At 43.0% G+C, this 12,301-nt stretch overlaps 1 protein-coding gene across 2 annotated transcripts in view; it reads right to left on the bottom strand.

Moving 5' to 3' along the window:
• Positions 1-12,301, bottom strand: part of TTC7A (tetratricopeptide repeat domain 7A) — a 577,716-nt gene that overhangs the window by 263,534 nt on the left and 301,881 nt on the right. For both annotated transcript variants that reach the window (XM_073628505.1, XM_073628506.1), the window contains 2 exons: positions 11,596-11,653; positions 7,890-7,962 (listed from right to left, as the gene is read on the bottom strand). In XM_073628505.1, coding sequence (XP_073484606.1) covers positions 7,890-7,962; positions 11,596-11,653 — 131 coding nt within the window. The remainder of the gene's footprint in view (positions 1-7,889; positions 7,963-11,595; positions 11,654-12,301) is intronic.

Below are 12,301 nucleotides of genomic sequence, written 5' to 3'. Positions count from 1 at the left end.
CATCTGCAGAAGAGCCTGTTTTATTGAAAAACATCAGACTTATGCCGTGTACACACGAGCGGACTTTTCGACCGGACTGGTCCGACCGTGTGTGGGCTTCATCGGACCTTCTGCGGACCTTTTTCTGTCGAAAATCAGACGGACTTTAGACTTGGAACATGTTTCAAATCTTTCCGACGGACTCGAGTCTGGTCGAAAAATCCGTTCATCTGTATGCTAGTCCGACGGGCAAAAAAGGACGCAAGGGCAGCTATTGGCTACTGGCTATCAACTTCCTTATTCTAGTCCCTTCGTACGTCATCACGTTCAAAAGGACGGACTTTCGAACAGACTTTGGTCCGGTCGTTCGAAAGTCCGTCGAAAGTCTGCCGGAAAGACCGTCGGACCTTTGCTGCTGAAAAATCGGCTCGTGTGTACACGGCATTACTGACCTGATCACCGTAAATGAAAAACGAATGCAGCCACCACATCTAAGAACTGGTAAGCTGCCATATAATACATTTGTGCTTTTAGGTTTAACCACTTGACATCCGCGCTATAGCCGAATGACGGCTACAGCGCGGACCTGAATTTCCGGGAGGCTGTCATATGACGGCCTCCTCTGTGCGCGCGCCCTGTGGAGCGCGCTGTGATCACCGAGTCACTGAGACTCGGGTGATCACCGATCCGAGTAAAGGGCCGCTCCCGGCCCCTTACCATGTGATCAGCTGTCAACCAATGACAGCTGATCACATGATCAAAACAAAAGCTCTGTGATGGTTTTTTTTTTTTTCTCCTCACGCTGACAGCGCGAGGAGAAAAAAAAGCCGATCAATGGCTTATCAGCAAGGGACATCGGTCCTGAAGAGGAAGAGGCAAATCTGCCTCATATGTGCCACCAGTACCCCCTGCCAGTGCCACCTGCCATTGCCACTTGACAGTGCCCACAGTGCCCACCAGTGCCACCTATCAATGCCCATGAGTGCCACCTATCAATGCCTACAAGTGCCACCTATCAATGCCCACCAGTGGTGCCAATCAGTGCCATCTAGCAGTGCTTCCTATCAGTGTAACTGATCAGTGCCCATTATTGCCACCCATCAGTGCCCATCACCTATCGGTGCCCATCAGTGCCGCCTCATCAGCGTACATCAATGAAGGAGAAAAATTACCTTTTTTAAAATTTTATAACAAAATATAAATTTTTTTTTTTTTTTTTTTTAAATTCAGTTTTTTACATTTTTTTAACAAAAAATAAAAACCACAGAGGTGATCAAATACCACCAAAAGAAAGCTCTATTTGTGGGGAAAAATGATAAAAATTTCATTTGGGTACAGTGTTGTATGAAAGTGCAATTGTCATTCAAAGGGCGGCAGCGCTAAAAGCTGAAAATTGGTCTGTATAGGAGGGGGGGTTTAAGTGCCCAGTGAGCAAGTGGTTAATACTGCTTTAACTGCAACAGAAAAGAATTAGGTCTCCTGTCCTGCTACTACGTGGCAGAGCTGTGTATTTCTCAGCACTGACTGGACAAAAATACAAGGTACAACAGCTCCCTATGTGAATCATTTGTGTGTTTAGCGGTTTGCCTGGAGTTTGGAGACATCAGGCGGGTGGCACAGAACATGTGTATGAATAAAACGGCTTCACAGGGGGCAACCTATGTCAGCCGTACAGTTCGCTTAGCTCCAGATTTCACTCTTTGCTATGCACAGCCAAGTATCTACTGACAGATGTCACTGCTTATTTCATCAAGGAGCGGTGCAATACGAGGAACATGGAAGTTGGCTTCCCAGATGGCGTTCTGAAACTCCGGGACCTGGGCACATTTGCCAGCTTGGATTCCCAGCCAGTGCTGAGCTCTGCAGCTCTCTCCTATCAGATTGGACTGCCAATTCTACCGGGGGCCTGCAGCGGGCTCCTCGCCGCCATCGCCTTCATCGCTCGGTGCTTTTAGGAGTGGAACGACTCTGATGTTATGTACTGTACGGCCGACCGTGGTGAAGGGCAAGGCCATAAAGCAAAATGCCATGAAAGCACTGACACAGCATAGGGAGGGAAGTGATCGCTGTAAAAAAAATCAGGGGTTAATGGTCCGTAGGGCGGTAACTAATTTGGTGGAAATGCTGCCACTGCTGCTTGCCAAAAACAAGAAAACTTCTGCATAATCAAGTTTAATGATTATTTGTCTTGCATACTAGAACCGAACGAACGTAAAGACTTCATCTGTCCAAATTTAATTTTCTTCATCCATACATCACGAGAGCGAATAAATAGATCCTCAATGTATAGAACTGCTTTCTTAAAGGGGACCTCTGCTTAGTGCTATCGGCATGAGTATTGGCCCCATAACATAACCTCTATGCAATTTTGGTTTCCCAGATCCTCCCAATAGCTGCAGCCATTACAAGAGGGTCTCAATCCTCCCACTGAATTGAATTTTATTGGACACGCTGAAGGAAAACTAAAGCTAGGTTTGGTGCCAATTTGAACTATGTGGGGGGAGTCTGCGTATATGGGGGGGAGTCTGCGTTAGCTACCTTTCCTGTGGCAATACACTATATTGTCAAAAGTATTGGGACACCTGCCTTTATACGCACATGAACTTTAATGGCATCCCAGTCTAATGCCCCGTACACACGGTCGGATTTTCCGACAGAAAATGTGTGATAGGACCTTGTTGTCGGAAATTCCGACCGTATGTAGGCTCCATCACACATTTTCCATCGGATTTTCCGACACACAAAGTTTGAGAGCAGGCTATAAAATTTTCCGACAACAAAATCCATTGTCGGAATTTCCGATCGTGTGTACACAAATCCGACGCACAAAGTGCCACGCATGCTTAGAATAAATAAAGAGATGAAAGCTATTGGCTACTGCCCCGTTTATAGTCCCGACGTACGTGTTTTACGTCACGGCGTTCAGAACGATTGGATTTTCCGACAACTTTGTGTGACCGTGTGTATGCAAGACAAGTTTGAGCCAACATCCGTCTGAAAAAATTCTAGGATTTTGTTGTCGGAATGTCCGATCAATGTCCGACCGTGTGTACGGGGCATTAGTCCGTAGAGTTCAATATTGAGTTGGCCCACCCTTTGCAGCTATAATAGCTTCAACTCTTCTGGGAATTCTGTCCACAAGGTTTAGTAGCGTTGGACAGGTTAATCTGGTTGGTTGGCAGACTGGTTGATGAGTTGAGCTATGGAATGTTCTGTTTTTGTCTTTCATGTGATAGCCCTTCCATATGCTCCTTGCTGTGAAGGCCAGTTATAGGTGGGGGCAGTGGCCATTTGTTTGTTTCTGATTTATATTGGTCCAGGGACACACTGTACACCTTCGCTGCCATTGTGCTCTTGCTGGGTGTCCAGTGTGCTCCTGTCCCTTTAAGGGGGATTGGGCTACCTCCAGGCCCACCTGCCCCTCATCTATCCATTTAATGCATGTGCTTCCATTGTGGAGACGCTTATAAATTCAGTAGTGTTAGGACTGAAAGCATACACAGGGTGCCGTGAAGAGGCCTTGCAGCTTATACATGCGCTTGCAAATGCATGCTAACTAAACCCCTGTTTTTAACGTAGACTGTTGGACAGGTTAATTTGGTTGGTTGGCAGACTGGTTGGTAAGTTGTGCTATGGAATGTTCTGTTTTTGTCTTTAAGGTTTAGTAGCGTGTCTATGGGAATGTTTGACCATTGTTGAAGAAGCGTATTTGTGAGGTCCGGCACTGATGTTGGACGAGGTCAGGCACTGATGTTGGACGAGAAGGCCTCGGATTGAGGTCAGCATTCTGTGCAGGCCAGTCAAGCTCCTCCACCCCAAACTCGCTCATCCATGTTTTTATGGACCTGAGACCAGAGTGTACATCTTTAAGCGTATTTGAGATCAGAGGTCCTGATAAGGGGGGGGGTTCCCAAGAAATGTGGTGACCTTCAGATGGACCCTTACATATCCAGCGGTTTACCTTCTTCTATTTGATGATATGTGGAACTATTAATATTGGATTTAAGAACATGCGATTAATAAATTACTGGAATTTTATGTTTTTTCTAACCTGTATATTTAAATATTGCTATAATAAAGTTGTATATGTTTTTATTTGATGTTTCTGTACTTTTTCTCTGAAGGTATATTTAAAGTCCCAATACATACTCTCCTTTTTGTCTTGTTACCAACAATGAGGCACTATCCCTTCCACTGACACTAACAATGAGGCAACATCCCTCCCACTGACACCAACAATAAAGCATTATCCCTTGCACTGATACCAACAATGAGACACCATCACTTGCACTGACACCCATAATGAGGCATGATTCCTTTCACTGACACCAATTATGGGACATTTTTCTTCTTCCTGAACCAACAATGGGGCACTATTCCTCCCATGGACACCAACAATGACATACTATTCCTTCCACTGACAACATTGATGGGGCATGATTCCCCTCCTACGGACTTACAGACCACAGGCACTATGTAATTTTCTTACTTCCACCAACACTGGGGTATTTTCTATTTCAACTGGGTTCACTCTTCAATCACCTCCCTTTGAACTGTTTAAATAGATTTAATACAAATCTTAAAAATTGAGTTACAGTTCGGTGAGAAAAAAAGGATTTGATCTCCTACCAACCAACAATAATTCTGGCTCCCACAGACTGGCTACAGTATGTGCTCATGTGGTACACAGATTAGTCCTGTCAAATAAAGAAGGTGTTCCTAATGACTCGTTATGTGTATAAAAGACACCTGTCCACAGAATCTCTTTCTTCCATTTAAACCTCACCATCATGAGCAAGACCAAAGAGCTGTCAGATCAGGGACCAGATTGTAGACTTGCACAAGACTGGAATGGGCGACAAGACCATCAGCAAAAAGCTTGGTTAGGAGACAACTGTTGGAATGATGAATGAACTGATGGAAGAAATACAAAATAACCATCAATCGCCCTCAGTCTGGAGCTCCATGCAAGGTTTCGCCTAATGGGGTAAGGATGATCATGAGAAAAGTGATAGATCAGCCCAGAACTACACAGGAGGAGCTTGTGAATGATCTCAAGTCAGTTGGGACCACAGTCACCAAAAAAAACATTGGTAACACAATACGCCGCCATGGATTGAAATCCTTCAGTGCCCGCAAGGTCCCCCTCCTCAAATAGGCACATGTACAGGCTCGTCTGAAGTTTTCCAATAAACATCTAAATGATTCAGTGAAGGATTTGGAGGACGTGCTGGGGTCAGATGAGACCAAAATCTAGTTCTTTGGCATTAACTCGACTCGCTGTGTTCGGAGGAAGAAAAATTATGATTATGACCCTATGAACACCATCCCTACAGTCAAGCATGGAGGTGGAAACATGATGCTTTGGGGCTGTTTCTTTGCCAAAGGTACAGGCCGACTTTGCCGCATTGAGGGACCAATGAATAGGGCCGTGTATTATAAAATCTTGGATGAGAAGCTCCTTCCCTCAGCCAGAACACTGAAGATGGGTCGTGGATGGGTCTTCGAGCATGACAATGACCTAAAACATAACACCAAGGCAACAAAGGACTCGCTCAAGAAGAAGCTACAAGAAACGTCTTACCTCTGTGCTTGCCAACAAGGGTTTCCCCACCAAGTACTAAGTCATGCTTTGCTTGGGGATCAAATACTTATTTTACTCACTGAACTCAATTTTTGCAGAGGGCTGAGTTGTGGCAGGGACCGAGCAGACCCCAACCACTACAGGCTGTCTGCAGAAAACTTCAGGAGTGGGCAGAGACAAGACCAGTCACCCTACACAAGGAGAGAGAGCAGTAGTGAGCGGTCTTTATTACAAGAAGCTCCTGCACAGAGACAAAGGCTCACACTAGATTACTGCACAGATCCAAAAGAAATGCACAAAGCACCCCAAGATTTAAGGAAGAAAATACATGATGAATTGGTTTAGACAATTGTTTATCCCAGCGTTCAGCTTTCAACATAACAAATGCAGCCATTTTGTAAGCTGAATCAACGCCAACTAATACTCAGCAGCACCTCTAAATCATTAAGAAAACAGCTGGAAGTGTCACCTAAACAGGGGTTTATCGGCACTGCACCTACTGTATGGGATATAAATATAATAGACTCTCCCTAAACATGAGCCATATTTCTCATTGAATACTGAGAGAGGTAGATGATTATCTGTGAAAAATAACAATAAATACAATCTGCTGTATGTGAAAATATCCAAGTAATAACTATCAGATCTGTTAGCCAGAAAGTCAATATATTCAGTTTTATTTTTGTGGGCTGAAAAGTGAAGAATAAATTGTTTTCTGATAAGAAAATTAACTATAATCTAAAATAAATACCATATGATCAGTAAAAACTAGAAGCGTGCATTATTTTTTTTAATGAATTGCTCGTAGCAGCCAATCAGTTATTATCTTTCAGTTTTTAACCCAGGCTAGCAAAAGGATATCTGAAATTTGATTGGCAGTTATAAGCTACACAGACTTTAAGCCCTTCCCCGCCCAACTCTAGTAGTAGACTCTAAAAGGCTCTTTACGCATGGGGCAGGAATGATCAATGACCATGTGAAGGTGATTATGCTCTGGTGATCCACTGAAGCCAGGTGCTGGTGTCTCTTTATCACTAAGCCCTGTGGGTGGGGTGAAACGCATCAGAGTTCATTGCCTGGAAGGAGCCTAGGCTAAGGCCGGTTTCTATCCTTCTTTGCACTTGGGCTGTTTAGGAATGCAGCATTTTTGTATCTACTATTATACTGTGATTGGCTGTTACAGTGGTCACATGATGGGGAGTTGGTCCCGCCGGCCACTGATCATTAGTCTTTGACAGCTTGGTCTCTGTGATGGGAGTGAGCATGCTCTCACCATAGAAACATTGACCATCCAGTGATGCATATGTGTGGCATTTGGGCATTTAAGCCCACTCTTTTGTCGCTGCACATATACTATATTACAAAATGATATTACCTTTCTTTGTGCACTGGTGCGCAGTCATGTTGGAACAGGAAGGGGCCATCCCCAAACTGTTTCCACAAAGTTGGGAGCATAAAATTGTCCAAAATGTCTTGGTGTGCTGATGCCTTAAGAGTTCCCATTACTGGCACTAAGGAGCCAAGCCCAACCCCTGAAAAACAACCCCACACCATAATCCCCCCTCCACCAAATGATTTGGACCAGTGCACAAAGCAAGGTCCATAAAGACATGGATGAGCGAGTTTGGGGTGTAGGAACTTGACTGGCCTGCACAGAGTCCAGACCTCAACCCGATAAAACACCTTTGGATGAATTAGTGCGGAGACTGCGAGCCAGACTTTCTTGTCCACATCAGTGCCTGACCTCACAAATGCGCTTCTGGAAGAATGATCAAAGATTCCCAACGACACACTGCTAACCTTGAAGCTGTTATAGCTGCAACGGGTGGGCCAACTCAATATTGAACCCTACGAACTAAGACTGGGATGCCATTAAAGTTCATGTGCATGGAAAGGCAGGCGTCCCAATACATTTGGTAATATAGTGTATGTTTTTATGTGGCAACCGGTTAAGCTATTAGATTTTTCAAACGTTCAAACAAATATTCATACGAACCTTCTCAGTACATTTGATGACTTATCAAATGTAGTTCAAAAGTACTTTAATTTATTTACTTAAATTTAATTTGCTACTTAACTTTTGATTTTGGAACGAATGGAATTTACCTAACGAAAACCACATTCACCATTAGAAATCTGTTAATTCAAGACAAATTTCCCATCTTCCTTCCCCTAATTTCCTCGTCACTGCAGCTGAAAATGATTGTCAGTCTGACTAAACAATAGACAATGAAACAAATGTCCTTGAAGCTACTAGTGTATGACCAGCTTCATGGTCAGTTGATGGCTGTGCATGGCTCCCCTGCACATAACATGGCTCACTTACCTGCCGGACCAGTCCCAGCTGAAGTGACATGTAAAGGATAATCTGAGAGTCCTCTCGATCTAACTCATGTGCCCTGCAAAACAACAGTACTCAATTATCACAGATAGCTTCTCATGCTTTGGTGTCCATGCTTAAAAAAAATAAAAAAATAAAAAAACATATATACATGGCTAAAATCTTGTGGACACCTGACCATTACATCTATAGGAGCTTGTTGGACCCATTTCACAACCATGGGCATTACTATGGAGTGGTTCCCCCTTTTTTTGCTATGACAGCTTCTGCTGTTCTGGGAAGGGTTTCCACGAAATGTTGGTGGGTGTTTGTGGGAACTTGTGCCCATTTAGCCAAAAAAGCATTTGTAAGGCCAGGTACTGATGTTGGAAGAGTGGACCTGGCTTGCAGTTTGCATTCCAATACATTCCAAAGGCGTTCAGTAGGGCTGAGGTAAGGGCTCTGTGCAGGTCACTTAAGTTCCTTCATAGAAAACGTATGCCTTAGTGGAGCTAGCTATCTGCACAGGGCCAAATGGAACAAAAAGGGCCTTCCCCAAACGGCTGCCACAAAATTGTCTTGTCCTAAAAGTCTTTGCATGCTGAAGAATTAGAAGGACTCTTCACTGGAAACACCTGACCTGAATAATTTTGAGGGGTGTCCACCATAGTTTTGACCAGTACAGTACAAAAAATGTTGGGTGAGATATTAACAAAGTCATGGCTAAGATTTGACCAACCAATACATGACTGGAACATATTGAAAATGGGAATACAAAACAGCAGATTTCACAAGGTGGCAGCTATTACCTTTCCCAACCTTCATAATTCACGTGAAAGTACTTTCACCTTGATATGGACATTTGACTTTCCATGATTAGGTGACTCATTAATAAGCTAAGCTTTCTTATTTGACTGGGGGTTGGCAGGCTTTGTGTCACTAGGTGGGGCTTAGGTCATAATCAAAGAAAATCAAACCTCCGTGCAAACCTTCCTTTCTGTACATAGGGTATACAAGAGACCCTTGTGGAAAAGGCAAAAGCAGGCACCTTTTGGTATGCATCAGTGGGCAACATGTATACAGAATAGTTTCAGCTAGTCATCATGAAGGACACTTTAAAATGACCATTTGTAAGTGGAGACACACCAAATACATAATTGTATAGCAAACACAAAAAACACAGAACCTGGAATTTTCTGTGGCAACACTCGAGAGGACAATTGTACAAAAAAAAAAAAATCTCAGGGTTTTTTTAAATACAAAAGTTTAAATTCCATGTTGCATATATACATTATGAAAAATGAGTGAGTGTACATTTCAGTCTTCCTTTTAGACAGAGATGACACAATTGTTACCAAATGCATAACCCAAAAACTTTGCTGACATTTTTAACTAGAATCCACTTCCTCAGGACTAGCCATGAGCTTGGGCACCCTCCAATCTCACCTTTAGCCGAAATCTGAATTTATGATCTCATTTTACTCCAAGGAGCTGCGGGCTGGGCCACCCTGCAGCCTGCCTCTTTGTTTAGCAGTGTAGATGGGCAGGAATGGCCTGGGCCACAGCTTGTTGAAGTAAAAAAAGAGAAAATCTCATAGAAAGTCTCAAAATCTGTTTTTTTTGTGTTTGCTATCACTTTAGAGTGACTTTGCACCTTTTACGCTTCAAAATCAAAGGCATCCCTGCAAAGAACAAAAAACAACACCTGCCTTACTTTGAGGCTCCCAAACCTGTGAGAATTCCAAGACGAGGTCCTTCCTACATACAAGCTTTTAAATATCTCTTATTTAATGTAAAAAAGTACTGAGTGCTTGGAAAAAGATGTTGAAAAGCTTGAAATATAGAAAAGTCTCTACGGAGGCTTTTTTTTTATATACTGCCATTTTTGTACAAAGAATAAAACAGCTATTTATACAATGTTACTTAGAACCTTGTTGCAGTCTCCTTAAGAAAATGATTAATACTTGCCCCTCCTGCTGCCTAAGCCACTGATTTCCACTGCCATTAAAATTTACACTGGCTGAAACACTTTCAATATCTGGCACACTATTGGATGTGTCAGATGTCTAGACCCCCACAGGGCTTTGGTTCCTCCCACTGGCTCTTACATCATTATTGGGTTCTGCAGTAATGTAGGGTTTGGAAAAAGGGCCACAGAGTGCAGAGGGGACAAAGCGTCGGACAATCATGAACGTTGTGGATGCTGAAGATCTTTCAGCCGGTGTAACTTGTACAGACAGTAAAGGTTGGCAGTGCAGATGTTGGGAGGGACAAGTATTTATTATTTTCTTTGCAGGTATGCCTTTAAAGAAAAATTCTAGGTATGGATATTTTTAGCTAGTTACATTGGTCCAGCTTGGACTATTGTGACTATGCATATACCATACCTGTGGAATCCCTCTAGAACAGCCTTTCCCAACCTTTTCAACACAGAGGAACCCTTGCCATAATTTTCTGGTCTCAGGGAGCTATATCTACAACTCATGATACATTAGTGTGATGAGCAGTGTGGAGAATGCCCCTTACACTTGTGGATATTGGAAAGAATTACCTCCTTACAGATAGTTAAAGAGATCAATGATGTCAGTGGGAACTTATCGGAGAGGCAGAAATTGCTCAATGCTCAAGGAAACCCCAGCAACCTCTGGAGGAACCCTAGTTGAGAAACCCTATCTAGAAGTTGGAAATCACTGTAGTAGATACCCCTACTCCAGTGATCTGCACTAGCTTCCAGGTCCCATGCCGAGTGGCTGCCCTACTGCATTCTGAACATGGGAGCTTGACCGTCAGGCATAGGCACAAAATTAGATAATGCTTTGCATTTTCTCAATTTATGCAAAGCATTTTCTGATTGGAGAAAATGGAGAACGTGCCGCCACCACCCCACCTCTCCTCCTGGTCCAATCTGAGAGCATTTTGCATTCATTGAGAACATGCAAAGTGATGTCTCAATGGTGCCCACACCAATGGCCAACCTTCTGTGTTCAGAATGCAGCAGGGCAGCTGCTTGGCACAGGACCTGGAAGCTAATGGATATTACTGTGATAGGGATGTCTACTACGGTGATTTCCGGCTTCTAGAGCAGCCTTTCCCAACCTAATTTTTACCCTAGAGGAACACTTGAAATAATTTCCGCTGTCTGGGAACCCCTGTTAAATTAAGTCCATCAGCGGTCACAATGAAACTGCCCCTTACATTGGTGGTCAGTGGAAGAAATGACCCCATACAGTGCTTGTAAGAATGCCACCCTTATAGTCAAAGATGAAGAGAATGAAAAGATCATTAGGGTTATGCTACTGGCTCTGCCAAGTGTCAATGGTCCTGGAACTACAAAGGCACCATCAGATAGGAAGTCATCTAGCCGCAGCTCAAGGAACCCCATAGCAACCTCTGGAGGAACCCTGGTTGAGAATGCCTGTTCTAGAGGGTTCCATAGGTATGGTACATTCATAATTATATTGGCCCAAGCTGGACCAATGTAACCACTGTTTATACAAACATCTCGTACATGGAATTCTTCTTGAATTCTAAGTATATAAAAAAAATACAAAGTCACTTTTAGGTCACCAATTTGAATTCATTAGGAGATCTACGTTTGCATGGCTACAGCGGACTGTTCTAATAGTATAGATGTATAGATCACTATTATTCTATGCTTACTTTCAACTATGCTATACGAGTGTGATTAAAGTACACATAATCATCATCTTACTTCTGTAATGCCTGGAGAGCCTTCTTGCTCCAATCATCCTGAGTGCTTTTCTGAGTGGCTGCAACAATGAGAAATGTTTCTGTTGAGATCAGCTAAACATAATAAATTCTGAATGGCTAAGCAAAGAATTTAAAGTTATGGAGAAGCTAATTCATCCTCTAAGTATTTATCTTCCAGGAGCTCAGTGTTTAAATGAAGGCCTGCAGATTAAATATAAAACATTTTAACAACAGTTCCTTGCCAGGTGTAGTATAATAAAATGGTCATTGCAAAATAAAAATGAAACAGTTGTAGCCCTTTTTTTGCAAACCCATGGAGATAAAATCAAGATAAAAGCAAGCACCATTTTCACCTCTCAATTGGTAAGTAAATTATGTGCATAGCCTTATGGAATGTGGGACTGACTTATCTAAGTGCTGGCTTTGCATATTTAGCAAGTCTTGGTTTCTGGACTCCCATGTAGATGAAAGAACAGAAAAATGCACTTTTGCAGTTTGTGATCTCCAATGACTGCATGGGGCAGAGCAGTGCAGAAATCATTGAATCAAACAGGTAAGGGGAGTAGACACCTTCTTCCTTCTCAATCCCTGTCAGTAGTTACATTACAGGATAAAGACAAGCTGCATATAAGCAGAGCAATGTTTAACGTTGCCTGGACATGTAATGGCAGATCTAAAAGCATGGGAAAAACAAAGATAACAGTGAC

The sequence above is a fragment of the Aquarana catesbeiana genome, linkage group LG04 (assembly GCF_042186555.1).
Source record: "Aquarana catesbeiana isolate 2022-GZ linkage group LG04, ASM4218655v1, whole genome shotgun sequence".
Classification (NCBI taxonomy): domain Eukaryota; kingdom Metazoa; phylum Chordata; class Amphibia; order Anura; family Ranidae; genus Aquarana; species Aquarana catesbeiana.
This window is presented reverse-complemented; position numbering and strand designations above follow the sequence as displayed.